Source organism: Falco punctatus (assembly GCF_963210335.1).
Source record: "Falco punctatus genome assembly, chromosome: Z".
Classification (NCBI taxonomy): Eukaryota; Metazoa; Chordata; class Aves; order Falconiformes; family Falconidae; genus Falco; species Falco punctatus.
This window is the reverse complement of record NC_137586.1, coordinates 22,584,708-22,600,971: the sequence shown is the minus strand read 5'-3', so window position 1 is coordinate 22,600,971 and position 16,264 is coordinate 22,584,708. Positions and strand designations below refer to the sequence as shown.

Sequence of the window (16,264 nt, the reverse complement as noted above, 5' to 3'; positions counted from 1 at the left end):
AAAATTCTGTGTGAGAAAACATACTTCATTTTAGAGTTTAAAAGTAACATAAGAAACTTTTCCACTTTTCTACCTCCACCAGGGTGAAGCAGCCAACAGCAGAAAAGGGAAAAACTTTAATTTTGTATCCTTACTAGTGTACAGTAGATTTGAGAAAGATGGATTCTTTATTCTTATCTCATTAGCCAAGAGAAGAGGCAGAGTGGGACAGAGATTACTTTGCACATATAAATGTGAGCAATGTAAATGACTATTTCACATGCACACACCCCTCTTACGAACTGCACAGTGCTAAGGAGCTCCTAAACTAAGACAACTTTCCAGGGGAGTACTACAGCTGACCATAAAGTGCCATTTTGCTTCATAAGGGTAGACTTAAAAATCTGCTAATGACTAATTAATCTAATGATTAATAGTTAGATGCATGAACCACACCTGTAAATGACAGAATCTGTTTCCTAGCATGAACATTTAAAATACAAAAGTTACTAACTGCAAAAGAAAGGTATATCCCCCACAACTGCATAATGAATCTCCCAATTCCTTACTAGTCTAATCCAGATTGTTGGCAAGGTGGATATTAGAGGATGACTCCAATCCGAAGTATAGCTTCCAACTGCTCCAACTCTTTGCTTGCAAAATCAGCTCTGACAGTACCGGCTTCCTTTCATGCTACATCACTACAGACAGTGAGATTCATACCTGGCAAACAACTCCTACAGCAGCTGGAAGGGATACACTTCCAGAGTGAACTTGTCATGCCCTTCTGTTGAGCTGTGGAAATCAGAGCCTAAAACAGAGCTGTCCCCCACCAAATTATTTTGAGAACTTGTTTTCTTCAGTCTCAACCTTTGCCACTCCCAAAACTCCTCTCTAACAAAGGCACAGCAGCATTTCTAGCAATGAAAACATAGTTAACTAGCTTCCACTGAATTTTAAGTCCATTATTTCTGAAGACATCCATATAAAATTGAAAATCTAGAAATACAGCACATAAAACTGCAGAACCTGCTACTCTGCAATCACGGACTGTGCAGCTGTTATAAGTGAAAACAAACCTAACACTTATCATGAGGAATTATGTAGGAGAGGCGGAAAACAACAAAAATGGATTAAAGAGGAAGAGACCATAATGGATCAGCCACCTAAAAAAAATTTAGCATGAACTACTCAATGTTTCTTTCCTCAAAAACATCTACCCATTACATTTAACATCTGATGTCCAAGTAGAAAATTATAAGAAAGTTTTTACTCAAGCAATCCACAATCATTTAAGCTTTTGTCTAAGTAGCTGAATTAAGTGTTCCATAAAATAAAACTATTTTATTATACAGTAAATTACAGTAAAATGCACTATTAAAATATAGTAAATTAATATTTCATGACATTCAATTGAGACACTTAACAAGCACCAAGAGGCACACTTGCACATCCAACACGCACACAGTGCAGTCATAGCACTACATATGTACTAGTAGCAGATAGTATCTGTAATTTCTGGAAAGCAGCTGGAGATGGACAAACAGCATGATAGGGAGCAGCACAACACAGCCACGCACAGGAGTTGCACCAGCAGAAAGCAGGCGGGCTAGAAAAAGAACCCTGATGGCAGTTCTGGTTATCTGGAGAATGCCCTGGTCTCCAGGCTGGATGCTGGAACAGCAAGATACTTTCACACTACTTCGATTGATCCCATGGAGGACAGACAATCAAAACATTATTCTCCATTTTTCCTTGAGTAAAATGACCTAACGATAAATTGTACTGCCTGTAAACCAAGTGGTTTAAGCCTCCAGGGCACAGGCCTGTAGAAGACAAACAGTATCACCAAAAGTCCCATTCAGCTAGGTGAACATTTTACAGGATTGGACTATCTGGAATATACTTTTATGTTCTATTTCTTCCTGAATGAAGTTTAAATTACGGAATCACAGACATGCAGGTTGACAATAAAGCTACACCACACCAGACGTCACCTGACAATAATGCAATAGAGCATCAATACTCAAAATGGAAATATAAAGTTAAAACAAATGCAAGCTATATAGTGAAATAACATCCATCTTTCAAAGATGAAGCCTAAAATCAGCTCTCCACTAAGACCTTACACTTCCAAATATACACCACAAATATGTAAATATCTTCACCAGTTAATCTAAAATTATGTATTTACAGTGTAGTATATTTCTTATGTAGTACACCTCTTATCTAGCAAAAAACTCCTGACAACAAGTCTTTTATTGACAATAATTAATCAGATCTATTACCTTAGATATAATAAAGTTGGTCGATTTTTCAATCCAATAGAAATCTAGTTTTCTTATTAACTCTAATTTCAGGTATTTTCATAAAATGATACAGATGCATACAAACAAAAAAATCATTTTAATATGCTCATTATACAGACCGAATACACAATTTTGTATATTAAGATATCATATGTATAAATAAAATTATTATAATTTTAAATTTCTATTTTCCTCAAGAGTTTGAACATGCTAGAGGTAAATATACTAATTTTTTTCCCCACTGTGATGATTAGCAGAGGCAGAGTAGAAACTACATTACAATAAATAGATGAAGCATTAATGTTTTTTCCCCCGTTCTCCCAGGTTTCTTGGCTTCCTGATCCTGCTAAAACCTGAGGTTTTGCTTGCTTCAAAGCTTCAAGTTAGCTGTGGAATTCCTACAGAAATTTATACCATTAAGTATTGCAAAATAAATATGTGTGTACTTTATACTGCACATATGCTTGAGTTATAGATGAATGATTCCTTCTAATAAAATAAACATCAAAATATGCAGGAAGCAAATGATGATGCAGAACCCAAATTACACCATTTTCCACAATTCGACCAACTGATTTTCATCAGTGAATGTATTTTTAGAAAACTGAATTCTTGATCTCTTGACATTTCAGACCACAATAAAGTTAACATCAAATGAAGTGAGATAAATTACAATGATGAGTGTTCAAATAATATGACCTGTGCCTGACTTTCAGATGCTGTTCGCTTGAGCAGCCTAATTTGGTCTAGTTCTGAATGCCCCATTGAATTCCGAGTTAGAGACTGCACTGGGTCTGTTACGTTGTACCTCCCAGGCTGATAAAAACCATAATATTCTATTCTCTTTTCCCCTGAGTTTTCCAGCACCTTTAGTTTCTGCCTAAACTGAACAATTTTACAGGTTAAGAATAGGATCACAGCACAAGCCAGAATGAAAAAGGCTAGTAAAATGTCAAAAGCCTGATTCAGCTTTTCAACCTGCTGTGTACAAAACAGAGATGTTTTTAACGATACAGGAGCAGCATCTGTTGGAAGTAACCCTTTTTCTTCTACGGTTCTGTTAACAGGTACAATCTGTGCTGGCATTTGCACTGCTAATGTTGGTAATACTGTGGTTGCCCGTGACAGAATTTCAGCAGCATTTTCTTCATAGGGCAATGGGTTAGCAGCTGTAGCTGTAGTGCCCTCCCACAAAGCAACATATTCAGTTTCTGCATTGACAAACTGCTCAAACGGTTCAAATGTGTTGTGCCTGTTTCCCTTATGCCACGCCATCAGCAATGTGGTAGCACTGTGACGGACACCTGCCGACCCCAGACTCCAGGCTGTATCTGGGCTGGCAGTAGGGCCACTGCAGTTTGCAAACTGAGTCCACTTAATGTAATGCAAAGGTCTACCACGCATACTCGGGGGATTCCAACAATGAATTTTTACAGAAATAGGAGATGATGCTAACCAATTAAGTAACCCAAGCATTTCGCAGCTGCAGTTCCAAGGATTATAATTTACCTGTAGATGAGTTAAAGATGCTAAGGGCTTGACCACTTCAGGGTGTAACTCAGTAATATTATTGAACGCTAAGCTGAGTATTTTAAGTGACTGCCCCATTTTTTCAAAGGTACCATCACCAATGCTGGTTATTTTATTTCTGTCTAGCTGCAGATACATTAAATTATTCAATAAAGCAAAAGTGCTGGAATTTATATTTTCTAGATCATTATAACTTAAGATTAATTGACTAAGGTTGCTTAATCCAAAAAATCCATTTACAGCAATATGGTTTAGCTTCATGTTTTTTAAAGAGAGATATCTGAGCTTGGTAAGTCCTTTAAATGCAAAAGGATTTATCGATCCAATGGGATTGTGAGACAAAGAAAGTCTTTCAAGATTTCTGAGCCTTCCAATAGCTTTTGATGGCACAAGTGTCAAATTATTACCTTCAAGAAACAAATATGCGAGGTTTTCAAGATGATGAAATGCTGAATCTGATATCCGTGAAATCTTATTATTGGCTAGGTTAAGTGTTTGGAGACTTATCATTCCTAAGAAAGTCCCACTTCCAAGGACACTGAGACGATTTCTTTGAAGTGTTAAATATCTAACAGAAAGGAGATCACTAAATAATCCTCTGGGAACAAAAGCTATTTGATTATTCTGAAGATATAAACAATGAAGACTGGAAAGACCTTCAAAGATTCCTGGATCCAGGCGTTTAATATTATTGTTATTTAGATGCAAGTAGTACAGTTTCGGGAGTTCCACAAAAGCTTTTGGGTGTACATATGAAATACTGCAGTTATCCACGTAGAGCACAGCAAGCTTCTGAAGGCCTCTTAGTTCATTCGGAGTGACACACGATATATTATTCCCACTGAGGTACACAAGAATTGTTGTTTTTGGAAAGTTCCGTGGGATGCTCAAAAGCCCTAAATTACGACAGCTAACTTGTCTCCCTGTGCAGAGCTGGCAAGCAGCTGGACAGCCAAGAGCCACCTTCTGGAGCAGCAACACAAGAAAACAATTAAGGATATACAGGAATGCTCCTGGGCAGGGTGGAGAACTTTGCAGACCACTCATATCCCTGTCTTTGGCCTTCTCACTCATCTCTGACTTCACTAGTAGAGATAAAAAGAAGTTTATAAATATTATTAATTTGAAAGTTTAAAGATTCTACATCTACAGTCTTTAAAATATAAGCATTGCTTTCCAGATTGGTATTTTATATATTCCCCTTTGATGAGGGGAATAAGCAGTTTAAAAATAAAACACACTAGGACTGAACTACACTGAAAACATTTTCAAAGTAAACGAACAATGAAACAAATGCACTGCCAACCTAGACAGAATATATTTAATTGGTTCCACCATAAAAGCAATTAAGCTGCCAAAAGAACAGCTTCTATTAAACTCAAAATACTTCATATTAGCCGTTTCCTTACAGTTAAGAACAACTAGATGTTTCAATAGTATTCAAGTAGAAATGAGCTTCCTTTCACTGGCGGCTCATTTATAATTTGAATTTTACTTTTATAAAGCTGAGTTACATTAAAATAAGCAAAAACCAATTCCTTACCCCAAATCTGAAGTGCACAATTTCTGTTATCTTGCCGTTTTGCAGTTCATTGGACTAAGTTACAAGCTGACCAAGTATACTTACCTGTGAAACCTCTGTAAAGGCAGAACAGCTGCAAACTAGAGCACTCACATTTTGCCCCACGATTTGTAACTGTTCGCTCAGGAAACTAAGAAAGAAGTGGTTAAAGTCAGGTTGCCATGGATACAGGAAACCCTGGGACAGGAAGCCATTTTATCTGTGCTTCAGAAGTATTGTTGGAAAGGAAATCTCAATGATTTGTTTCTAGAAAACCAAGAACTATCTTAGTTTGTAACTGCTGCTGTTTGGCGGTGGTTTTTTTTAAACTACTGTTTTTAACTAGGAGAGCTTAAAATATTTTTATCTAAGTTAGGTATAACTTTTAGAATGAAGCATACACATTTGTAACAGCACTATTGCATTACCTGCAAACCCTATATCTTTCAGTGGAACTCCAAAATGTGCTATTAAACTAACAGCACCACTTACACTGTTGACACTCTGCAGAACCACCCTGCCACCACACACACACACACACACCCCGCTCTCCAGCAGCCCAGCAGGGAGGGAGAATCCAAGGTCCGGTGGGCAGAGCCCCAGTGCCTCCTGCACTCCCGCAAGGCGCACACACCGACAGCCTGCCCAGGGAAGCTCAGGAAATCTCAGAGATGAGAACTGCGCGATGTGGTGCTAAACTGCTGTCTATCTGTTGTATTTCAGACTTGAACCAGGCCCTTTGCTAAGTCTCACTTTAGGCCACTTTTTGTAAAGCCAGTTTATCCACAGAGCACTACGTATATCCTTACAGCCACACCTCTGCTCCACAGCTTTCACTTCCTGCAGTGTCCTTTGTGCAGAAAAACACTTCGTGCAAACATCTGCACTATAAATACCTCCTTTGCCTAAGTACCGGAGATTACATCCTCAGTTTATCCATCACAAGGTCATACTACCTGCAAAGTCCAGTCACGTCAAAGGAGGAAAGGGGAAACAACAAAATGAGATGGCAAATGAGAGAGTAAGCCTACAAACAACAGTGTTACTGTAAAACCACAATTTATACTGTAATGAGACCTTCTGCTCAGCAAAATGAAGATGACAAAGCCTATCGGTAGCAACAGTCAAGGAAGAGACGCAACAGCAAAAGAATTAAAAGTCACTGCTGCCACAGAGATCTCATACAGGAAGCACAAGTTCACACAAGGGGCGGAGTATCTCCCAAATACCTTTGTCTGTAATAATCCAAGCTGAAATGCATGAAGCACATGAGCAAAGGAAGCAGAATAGACATGGGTGTGCTCTTGAAGAGGCTTTCTTCCAAATGCTGCCAAAAGAAACTTATATTTCTGAAGTTTAAGAAAAAAAAAAAGGTTTGCCCATACGTAATGTTTTTTTTTGTTTGAAATCTGTGAAATACTCAATATCAAAGAGAAATATTCCTTCAATTTTTCAGCTTGAGCTGACGAAAATTACCTTAAGTTGGGATGGAGGGGAATGTTTTAAAAAACAAAAAAAACCCAAAATTAATGATTTTCAATTCTATCAGAGTCAATACCTCTTATAAAATCTAGTTTAAAGTAAGAAATCAGTAGGACAAGCACAAATGATTCACAGGCCACTTTAGATAAAGCCTGTATTAGTTACAATGCAGAATTTGAACTGCATTTGGCTCTTCTTTTCCTGAGACCACTAAAACAATAGGAAAACTAATTGTTCCTTAGATTTAACTATTTATTTTCACATCTTAGTTTTTCATGGTATTTAATACAATAGTTGATCTAGAGGAAAGTAAAATAAAATGGTATGTCATTTCCTTGAAGGGAAAACACTTCATAATTTTGAACGGCTCCCAGGATGATTAGGGAATTATCCCAGATATGGGGGAAGGAACAGCAAGAGTAATTGGAAAAGATCATCCAGCTCAAATAAGAGTCAGGTGAGCAGAAAACCAGAGATTGACCAAAAATGAAAAATTACTTAAAAAGGGAAATTACCTCCTAACTAAGCTTCACTACCTATAGCCTATTCTATGCTAATATTTACATGGTTAAAGAAATTACTAGGAATTATTTCTTCTAAGATGAAGAAGCGCTACAGGGTTAAAAGAAAGTGGTTCCAATCTAAAAAGTTTTAGAAGACAAATGTCAAAAAGATCTCCCTTTCTGCAAAATGTCAGAATTAACATTTAGAAAACGAGCAGGAATTGCTAAAGCTCTATAGGCTACCAGCACACAAATACAGAGAAACCAATAGAATGGGGGCCAGAAAAAAGCTGTGCCCAGTAAGCGGCCGAATGTCTCTGTGTTCTTGTATTAAACATGCTTTTCTCAACATTCACAAAAATGTTGCTCAAATCCTAGCTGCCACTGTCATTCTGAGGATATCACTGACCTTTCTGAGTCTCAGATCCCATGCACACATAAAAAAGTAAGTATCTTAATCCAGGTCATGGCTCCTTGCAAGTTGCTCTAGGAAATGTGGACAAAGTCCTGTCTTGCACTTTGTAAATTTGGCACCTGGAGACCTGCAGATCTGACCGGATTGTAATGTCCAGGTATTGCTTCATTAAGACTACACACTACCTGTTAAAGAATGAGAAGTAAAATAACATGCCACATAACTGACACCGTTTTGGGTAAAACCATAAAAAAGATGGGGATATATATAACTTTTATCAGCGTTTCTCAAACTGGCTTGTATTTAAAACAATAAAATTTCTACTTGGAAACTGTCGGGAAAACACTTCAAAGAGGGAAAGCCCGAACATGTCTTTCAAACAAGCTTAGGCATAGGCAGCTCCAACAGTGGTATATTTTATTCACTGTAAATTCTGTTCTCCAGTGATAGAAATACCAGGTTTGTATCTCAATACAGCTTCATATTGCAATAGAGAAAATTATTTTTAATCCTGAAGTGAGTTTTATCTTAATATGCCAAGTTAACTAATGTCATTGCTTTTTGACATATATAAAAGCTAGTTCAACAATGACTCCTTGTCCATACAACCATGAACTCTGAGCAACAGCCATTTGTGAAATTGTGCATAAAATGACAGGTCAAAGTAATGGAAAGAACATATGAACACTGCCTTTCCAAACCTCCTCTATTTTCTCACTAACCCATGTTAGAATAAAGCAAATATAATCCAGGTTATGAATATTAGCTAGCATAAATAGTAATTCAATTCCAATTCATGTATAGCAGAAAAAATGCAACAAATTAAAAAACAGGTTCTAAAGTTACTCACCTTTAAAATGTATTAAAGCCAGTTTTTAAAGTGGGATTTAATTCTCGTAATCACCATGCTATTGTTAAAAGCTCACAAAACAGAGGAAAACCAATTTTTAGCACTGTAATTATTCTTTTGAGTTTAAGAATGAAACAATCTGTTGCCCTTCCACTGCGCATTTAGCAAGTACCTCCTCTTGCAGGTCTTCCATCTACTTTTACTCTCCACAGGTGAGCTATGTACAACTTTCTTGTTTCGTTTTCAAATAACCACCACCTTCTGCCCACATCATTCTCCAGGTATGACCACAAGTCAAAGTATTTCAGCTACTAACCAACTGCTTGGGTAGCACACACATAATTTAATTCCATTTCACTGAGCTACATCCAGTTAACACCTGCTGTGGACACCTTATTAATGTTAACTTACCAGACCTCAAAACCCCTTTTTGTTTTTCTCATTATCACACCTAATATCCCAGAATTTCTGCTTATCTCAAATTTTGCAGAATCCTTCTAGTATTTCGTATTTTCACTTAAGTAAAAATCTTGATCTGTTACCGAAAGTTTCTCTGTTCCAGAGTGCTATTCCAGTCTAGTAATAGCAACAGCAACGATGGTAGTTACAAAGGAGACATAGGCACAGAAATTGTAATACCAAATAAATAACCCAGAAAAAACACTCCTGTTTAATGACCAAAGCATTTGTATATGTAAACTTGTATCATGAAATCTATTTCAAAAATATGAAGCTTTTAAACTATTTTTCCTTTTTAATATTGGCATTTATTATTTTTGATTGAATTATTAAGCAGGTTTTGCAACATGCTGAGAAAGAGTAAGAAGTGAAAACTACAGAATTATTTTTCCCATTGAGGATAAGAAAGTAAGTTTCCCTTCTATAGATCTTATTTGGCTTTAGAATCTAGTAAAATAATATGACAGAAAGTTCTTATGAAACTACAAAATCACTTTGAGAAACTGTCAGAGTAAACTTCTCACTTAGTTGTAAATAGTTTTTGCATGTAAATAGTTTTTGCATGTAAATTGACAAAAAACAGTCTACTATGGAGTGAGTCTGTGAACAAACCAACAACAAATAAAGATGGCCAACAATGAAATCCACAGATGTGGTATGCTTGGAGTAACTGTATTTATAGCTTTAGCTTTTACTATCCCCTGAAATATATAGTAAACTGTCACAATGATAAAACCAATAAGAAATACAGTCAATATGAGTGCAATTCAAACCAAATGGTTTGAAGAACTTGAAGAAAAGTAACTTCGCAAATTTCAACCAGAATAATTAATTCATGTTCTAGAAATTGATTCAAAACTAAATCCAATTGCCCAGCTTCCTGCAGCAGCACACTTCCTTCTAGTTTAGGCACTGGGGTGGGCATGCACTTGGATTAGCAACTGATAACTTTGAAAAATTTTACAAAAAAGGAAAAAAAAATGATTGCATTTCCTGAAAACTGCTACAGAGAAAACACACACAATATATAAAAGCTACCTCCCTCCTTAAAAATACAAACATTCTTTACACTAGGCGTTTCCATAATATCAAAACCTGATACTTTGTTTTAAACCCTCACTTTCTTATTTTTGAATACGAAATGTAAATTTTTAAGACAGCACTTATTTGCAGAATTTCTTGTAGTGACACGGGTTGTGCTGTTAACAGCTTTTGGTATCTCATCACAATAGTCTGGGCACTGTTAAGAAGTCACCAAAAATATCAGCTACTCTCAGGCAGTCTCAGATTTAACAGAGTAGAGGGCAGACAGATAAGCAGGTGTACCAAAAAAGATCAGAATAAACTCGGGTGGAAAACCAGCTACAAAACTGTATTACATTTTTTTAATGTTTGTTACAATCTTGTGATTTTTACACATTTTTAATAATATGCTATACTTCAGTCAGAGCTTATTTAATAACTAATCTGCAAACGTGCAAACTACAGAGTACAAAGGACAAAGATAAAAAGTTTGATGAAAGCTATTTACTCCATTGTCATCCTTTGCTGTCTCTTACATAATTAAAACATCAAATTCTAGGGTAGAATATATTTAGAAGAGTTTTCACAGAATCACAGAATGGTCAAGGTTGGAAGGGACCTCTGGAGATCACTTCCTCCAAACCCCTGCTACAGGAGGTTCACCTAGACCAGGTTGCACAGTCGCATCCAGGCAGGTCTTGAAGCATCTGGAGATACCAGAGAAGGAGACTCCACAGCCTCTCTGGGCAGCCTGTTCCAGTGCTCAGTCACCATCAAGGTAAAGTTCTCTCTCAATTCAGATGGAACCTTCTGTGTGGCAGTTTGTGCCCATTGCCCCATGTCCTGTCACTGGGCACCAATGAAAAGAGCCTGGCCCCAGCCTCTTCACACTCAACCTTAAGACAGTTGTAGACATTGATAAAAGCCCATCCCAGTCTTCTCCAGGCGAAGCAGGCCCAGCTCCCTCAGCCTTTCCTCAGATGGGAGATGCTCCAGCCACCTCACCATCTCTGTAGCCCTCGCTGGACCCTCTCCAGTAGTTCCCCGTCTCTCTTGAACTGGGGAGCCCAGAACTGGACACAGCACTCCAGGTGCTGCCCCACCAGGGCAGAGTAGAGGGGGAGGATCACCTCCCTCAACCTGCTGGCCACGCTCCTCCTGATCCCTCCAGGATCCCACTGGCCGCCTTGGCCACAGGGCACACTGCTGGCTCATGTGCACCTTGCTGTGCTCCAGCACTCCCAGGCCCTTCTCCGCAGAGCTGCCTTCCAGCAGGTCAGCCCCAGCCTGTGCTGGTGCGTGGGGTTGTCCCTCCCCAGGGGCAGGACCCTACACTTGCCTCTGCTGAACTTCATCAGGTTTCATACTAACAATGAGCTGTACAAGAAAAAGTAAAGGAGATTGTGAAGAAGGTAAGTTGCCAGAGTGCATCCTCTTGCCAATGCTATGATGTGACATACAATTAAGGAAGTCACGATACTATATGTAACACTCGGAAAGGTGCAGACTCAGACTAAGAGAAAAGCCACATTTTTCACTTATATCGTTAAAACTGCACCATTACCTTGCAGGCAAACAAACCAAATCCAAGGCCAAATATGGATGACAAGTGCAAAATTGTAATTTAAGAGCTCCTTATAATACTAATAGTCTATTAGATGTGTGGGTGAGCACACCTGTGACTAGAGGAATTAAAAAGAAAAAAGGAGGGGAAGACAGGGAAATAGCTTCAGAGTGTCATCCCTATAAAGAAAGGACGATGTACAAGTTAGTTATGTAACAAATTCTGACTTTACAAATGTGGACATAAGTACCCTGAAGGAGAACTTGGCATTTATTAGGCACTTTCTTGCCACTTCCTAACATTATATATAGACAACTTCTTGAGAAAAAAATTAAATTTCTAACAAAGTAACTTAAATGACAGAGGAATAACTTCTGTAATAACCTAATGAGGAATTATAATAGCCTACTGTAAGTACTTATACTTGCAGAACGCCAATTATCTAATCAGCAGAACTCATACTGACCGACATCAGATTTGATACACAGTAAGAAAAAGCCGCCATTTATTTACATAACGATTAGAAATGAGAAAAGCAACCTGGAGAACCTCTCAGGCTCTTAGCCTTTATCCTCACAATAGGTTTTCTAGACAACACATTTGACTCAAAGGGGAAAAAATTAAGTGGCATCTGGAAATACTACTCATGTACCACAAACTAAACAGGAAAAAGACAAGATCCATTAAAATGTTTCATGTTGCAAGCGGAGCAGTCTCCTCTCCTTTCAAGTGGTACTATTCTACACTGTTAGGTCCACAAAGAATGAACCCATCCTTAAGCACCAGAACTAAAGGGACTGTTTCGGAAAGCACTGACTTCAAGCAAAAGCAAACTGGGCAGCCTCCCATTCAAGACTGATAGATGCAGCATTAATATCACTTAACACCAAAGGGGAAGAGTTTTGCTTCCAGCATGGTGTCAAATGCTACCTATACTTACAGTTAGGTACCAGATGAAGCTAATTATTGACAGACATCTTGCCAAATTTTCTTTACATTTCCTATTAGGCACTAAAATATTCCTATAGCTATTAAGCATCTTCCAGTACTGTTTGCATTCTACACAGATACAGAGATAATAACTGGAAGAATAAAAAAGAAATCTATTTTGCCAAATAAATCATTAAAAGCTTTCGATATCCCAAAATAAGAACATTCCAAAATGCTGTGCTGCTGACATTGTACAAAGTGACAGAAGTGCAGTAAGCAAGATGATTGAGGTTATTTCCAGACATACATAGGTACAAGAAGGAGAAGAGGTACAATTTTCATCACTTTGGTCTCAGGAAATACAAAGAATGCTGAAGAAGTGTACCTCAAAATGTAGCACCTGAAATAGTGCTGGGGGCCCTGCTCCTTTCTGCCATGGCCTAAAATGTTAGGCTGCTGCTCCTGACTGGGGTCACTAGGCACGATTTTGGGGACCAAGGGCACATCTAGTAAACCCCAACTACATCTGCTGTACTGTACTAGAGGAGTACACTTGAAGCTGTAGGTTCAAAACCAAGCCACTAAGATTGTAGGTAAACTGGAATATAACTGAACTAGACCAGGAATCATGACATTTGTGAATGTACTCATCCAGGTTGCTGTCTGTCACCTCTCACATCTCACAGTAGCTCAGATTATTCTCCTCCACCAAACTTCAAGTTCTTTTGGTTTTGGGGTTTTTCTTGTTATTTTGTATGGTTTGGTTTTTTCTAAGACCCTCGCTGTTCTAACTACTATATGTCTATGCATACTTCCCTCATGCTGAACACGGAGACAACAGTACTCTGTAAATACAGAATTACTGCCCATATCTTCTTACTGGACCCTATGGTACATACACCAGTTTGAAGACAAAGGTCCTTATTTTATGAAGTATGAAGAGCTTCTAATAAATGAATCAAAATGCACGTGGGTAGGTATGAGTGGCAAACAGGCAGTAAGAGTACAAAATGTCTAAAATAATACAGATGCATGTATCAGACACAAAAAATGCTAACATTGAATGACCCGACTCAGATAGCAAGTGCAGATTAGGTAGTACTTAGTTTATGCGAAACCCCCAAGTAATACCAGGAAATTACTGCTAAGTGAAAAGGTGTCACAACACTAATCAGGAAAGAAGCAGTTATTGTTCTTTTTTTTAAATACAAACTTCTAAATACTAACACAATGTGCAGCTGTGTGTAGGAAGATAAACAGGATGCTGGATTGAAGGACTTACATGCATACATGATAAAAATGCAACGGTACTGTTTATACTAAAGACACTTCATTGCATGTATCTCTCAAAGATATTACTAGACAAGAAAGCTATCGTTTGGCTAATGAACTGTCACTTCATAACCTGCATAGTCCAACTAATTGGCTGAAGAATCACTGTGAACTACGACTGCTCTGCAGGGATTCCCATCTTAACTGCTCCAAAATCCTTCGCTCTAAGCTGTCAAAGGTGCTATATTTGAAATAGGAAATTACTTTTGCCATACTGGTTTGAAATGCATAATGATGGAAACTTTACTTCCCCTAAAAAGCAGAAAGTCCCAAGTACACATACGTATAGTCATAAACAGGACTACTAACTACAAGAGTACCTAAAAGCAATGAAGTAGTAAGAGGGAGAATAAAAAATGTCACTCCCTAATGTTTTCCCCAACGTTTTATCCATAAAGCAACTCTGAGGGAAGAATGCAAATACACGTTATCTTAATTTTTCCCCAGTTCTTTTGTCTATTCCCTCCCTTTCCCCTTAAAATAACCTGATCCTCTTGTGACAGTTCCTATCATAGGCTAGAGGTAGCAACTGGCAAAAAGAGCACAATCCTCAGGAAGTGCTAGACACAGCACAGATTACCTGTACTCCCCTACAGCAGTCTTGAAAATCTGAGCTTGCTACTGGTACCACACCTGATGATCGCACAGGAGCAAACTGAGGGTAGAACCTCACCCTCAGCTTTGCATTCCCAAGTAAGCTTGTCTCACAGCCATTGTCAGGAGACAAAGTTCTGTTGTCTCTGCAGCTGAGAAATCTTGAACTGGCTTTGGATGTCCAAAGTAATCTTGGTTAGTGAGGTACTCCAAAAGGAAAAATTACTGAAGCTTTTCTTGAAAACGTTTATATGAATTAAAATATTTTGTTTAAATACTGTATTATATTTAAAACATATGTACTCCCTACAAAATGGCAAAACCAGAGTGACTCACATTGTTCAAAAGCAGAAGGAACAATCACTTGACAATCAATTTATCTGAAAATATGTTCGGCTCTGGCAGTCTACCAGTTGTATAGTAAAATTTTCATAGCTTTGGCATAAATATGTCCACTGGAGAGAGACTTTTTATTTGAGAAGTGGCTTGTTTAAATGATTTGAGTATCTGAAAAATAAAGCTGTCATTTGCTGAAGGTTTTATTATCTTAAGGACTGCTAGGAAGGACTTTCCAGAAGGAAGCTTGGAGCAGCTGAATGTAGTTCAAAGCAACACAGTTTGATAAAGCAATTTCTTTTTTCCTTCCTCTCTTTAAAAGAAACTTCACAGGAAGACAGACCTGTAGTTCTGCACCTGAAATTTTAGATAACACCTCTTCAAGAACACTTTAAATACACTCATAAGTAACATAACATTGCTACATCTTCTGAAAGAAACAGAAGCTTTCTTGTAAAGCAGCTGCTTGGTTCACCCTTGGCTGGATGTTTGTCCTGATGATCTGGGACAAAAAAAGAAAGCTTCTGGGCACAATAAAAAGGAATGAAGCCTCTTGAGTTTTACATGTAGGAGTTCCCTTATTTTTAGGTAGTGACTACATATTCTATAGCTTTATGGATAACCATAGCTTTAGGATTTGTGAGCGACATGTAAATTCCTGTTAGACAATACTTAAAACTTTTCAGGAAATCCAGCAGACTAAATGTAACCTCATGCAGTCCTGTCTTCCTGCCTTTCAAACAAACAGGAATAATCTGAAGTATGGACTGAACATGTGTTATACATGAATTCTAGTAGTGACAATTTAGAAGTCAGTCTAACACTATCCAGCATTTTCGTTAAACACTTTTCTTTTGTATGTATATTCAGCAATGCTGATGGCTACAGAAAGGAAAGTAAAAGCTGATTGCTATAGAAACCTACAATGCAAAAACTATTTCACAGTCTTTCAGAGAAACTCTTCCATTTAATGTCATAAATGGGAAAACCATTATTAAAGTTCAGATATACCCACAACAGGAAACAAAACTAACAAACACTGTTCCCTGTAAGGGACACCAAAACACTAACAAGTCAACTAATCAACTACTTTATCACAGATGAGAGAAGCAGCTTGTTCAATATTAGTATGAGACTGGAAAATAAAATCTGCAGTGCTGTTTCTTCACTTTGACATTTTCCATGAAATAGAAGAAAGGTTACTATATTGCTATGAATCCAAATAAAAAGTTAACATAATGTAGCATGAAAATTCTACATTTTCTCTTGGGGAAAAAAAAAAAAGAAAAAAGCCAATAGAACTACTTGTATTGCAATATTTACCTGTGGAATTGTGAAATACCTCAAAAACCATCTTAAGGGCCTTTGAAACATTCTTAAGGCATTGTACATTTACT

The 16,264-nt window shown here is 37.7% G+C and overlaps 2 protein-coding genes across 8 annotated transcripts in view; both read right to left on the bottom strand.

Moving 5' to 3' along the window:
• IPO11 (importin 11) overlaps positions 1–16,264 on the bottom strand; it is a 98,431-nt gene that overhangs the window by 14,847 nt on the left and 67,320 nt on the right. The gene's annotated exons all lie outside the window — the stretch shown is intronic.
• Positions 2,367–16,257, bottom strand: LRRC70 (leucine rich repeat containing 70). 2 transcript variants are annotated; one of them, XM_080372841.1, is made up of 2 exons: positions 5,362–16,257; positions 2,367–4,903 (listed from the first exon to the last, which is right to left on the bottom strand). In XM_080372841.1, exon 2 carries the CDS (start codon positions 4,890–4,892, stop codon positions 2,958–2,960), a length of 1,935 nt encoding a protein of 644 aa, XP_080228967.1. In that variant the 5' UTR covers positions 4,893–4,903; positions 5,362–16,257; the 3' UTR covers positions 2,367–2,957. The 2 variants fall into 2 exon arrangements, with proteins under 2 accessions (XP_080228967.1, XP_080228966.1); XM_080372840.1 differs by having other exon boundaries at positions 5,446–16,257.

Bases quoted from the DNA above. Each gene is read 5' to 3' on its own strand.
- LRRC70 (XM_080372841.1), bottom strand. From the start codon at position 4,892: ATGAGTGAGAAGGCCAAAGACAGGGATATGAGTGGTCTGCAAAGTTCT.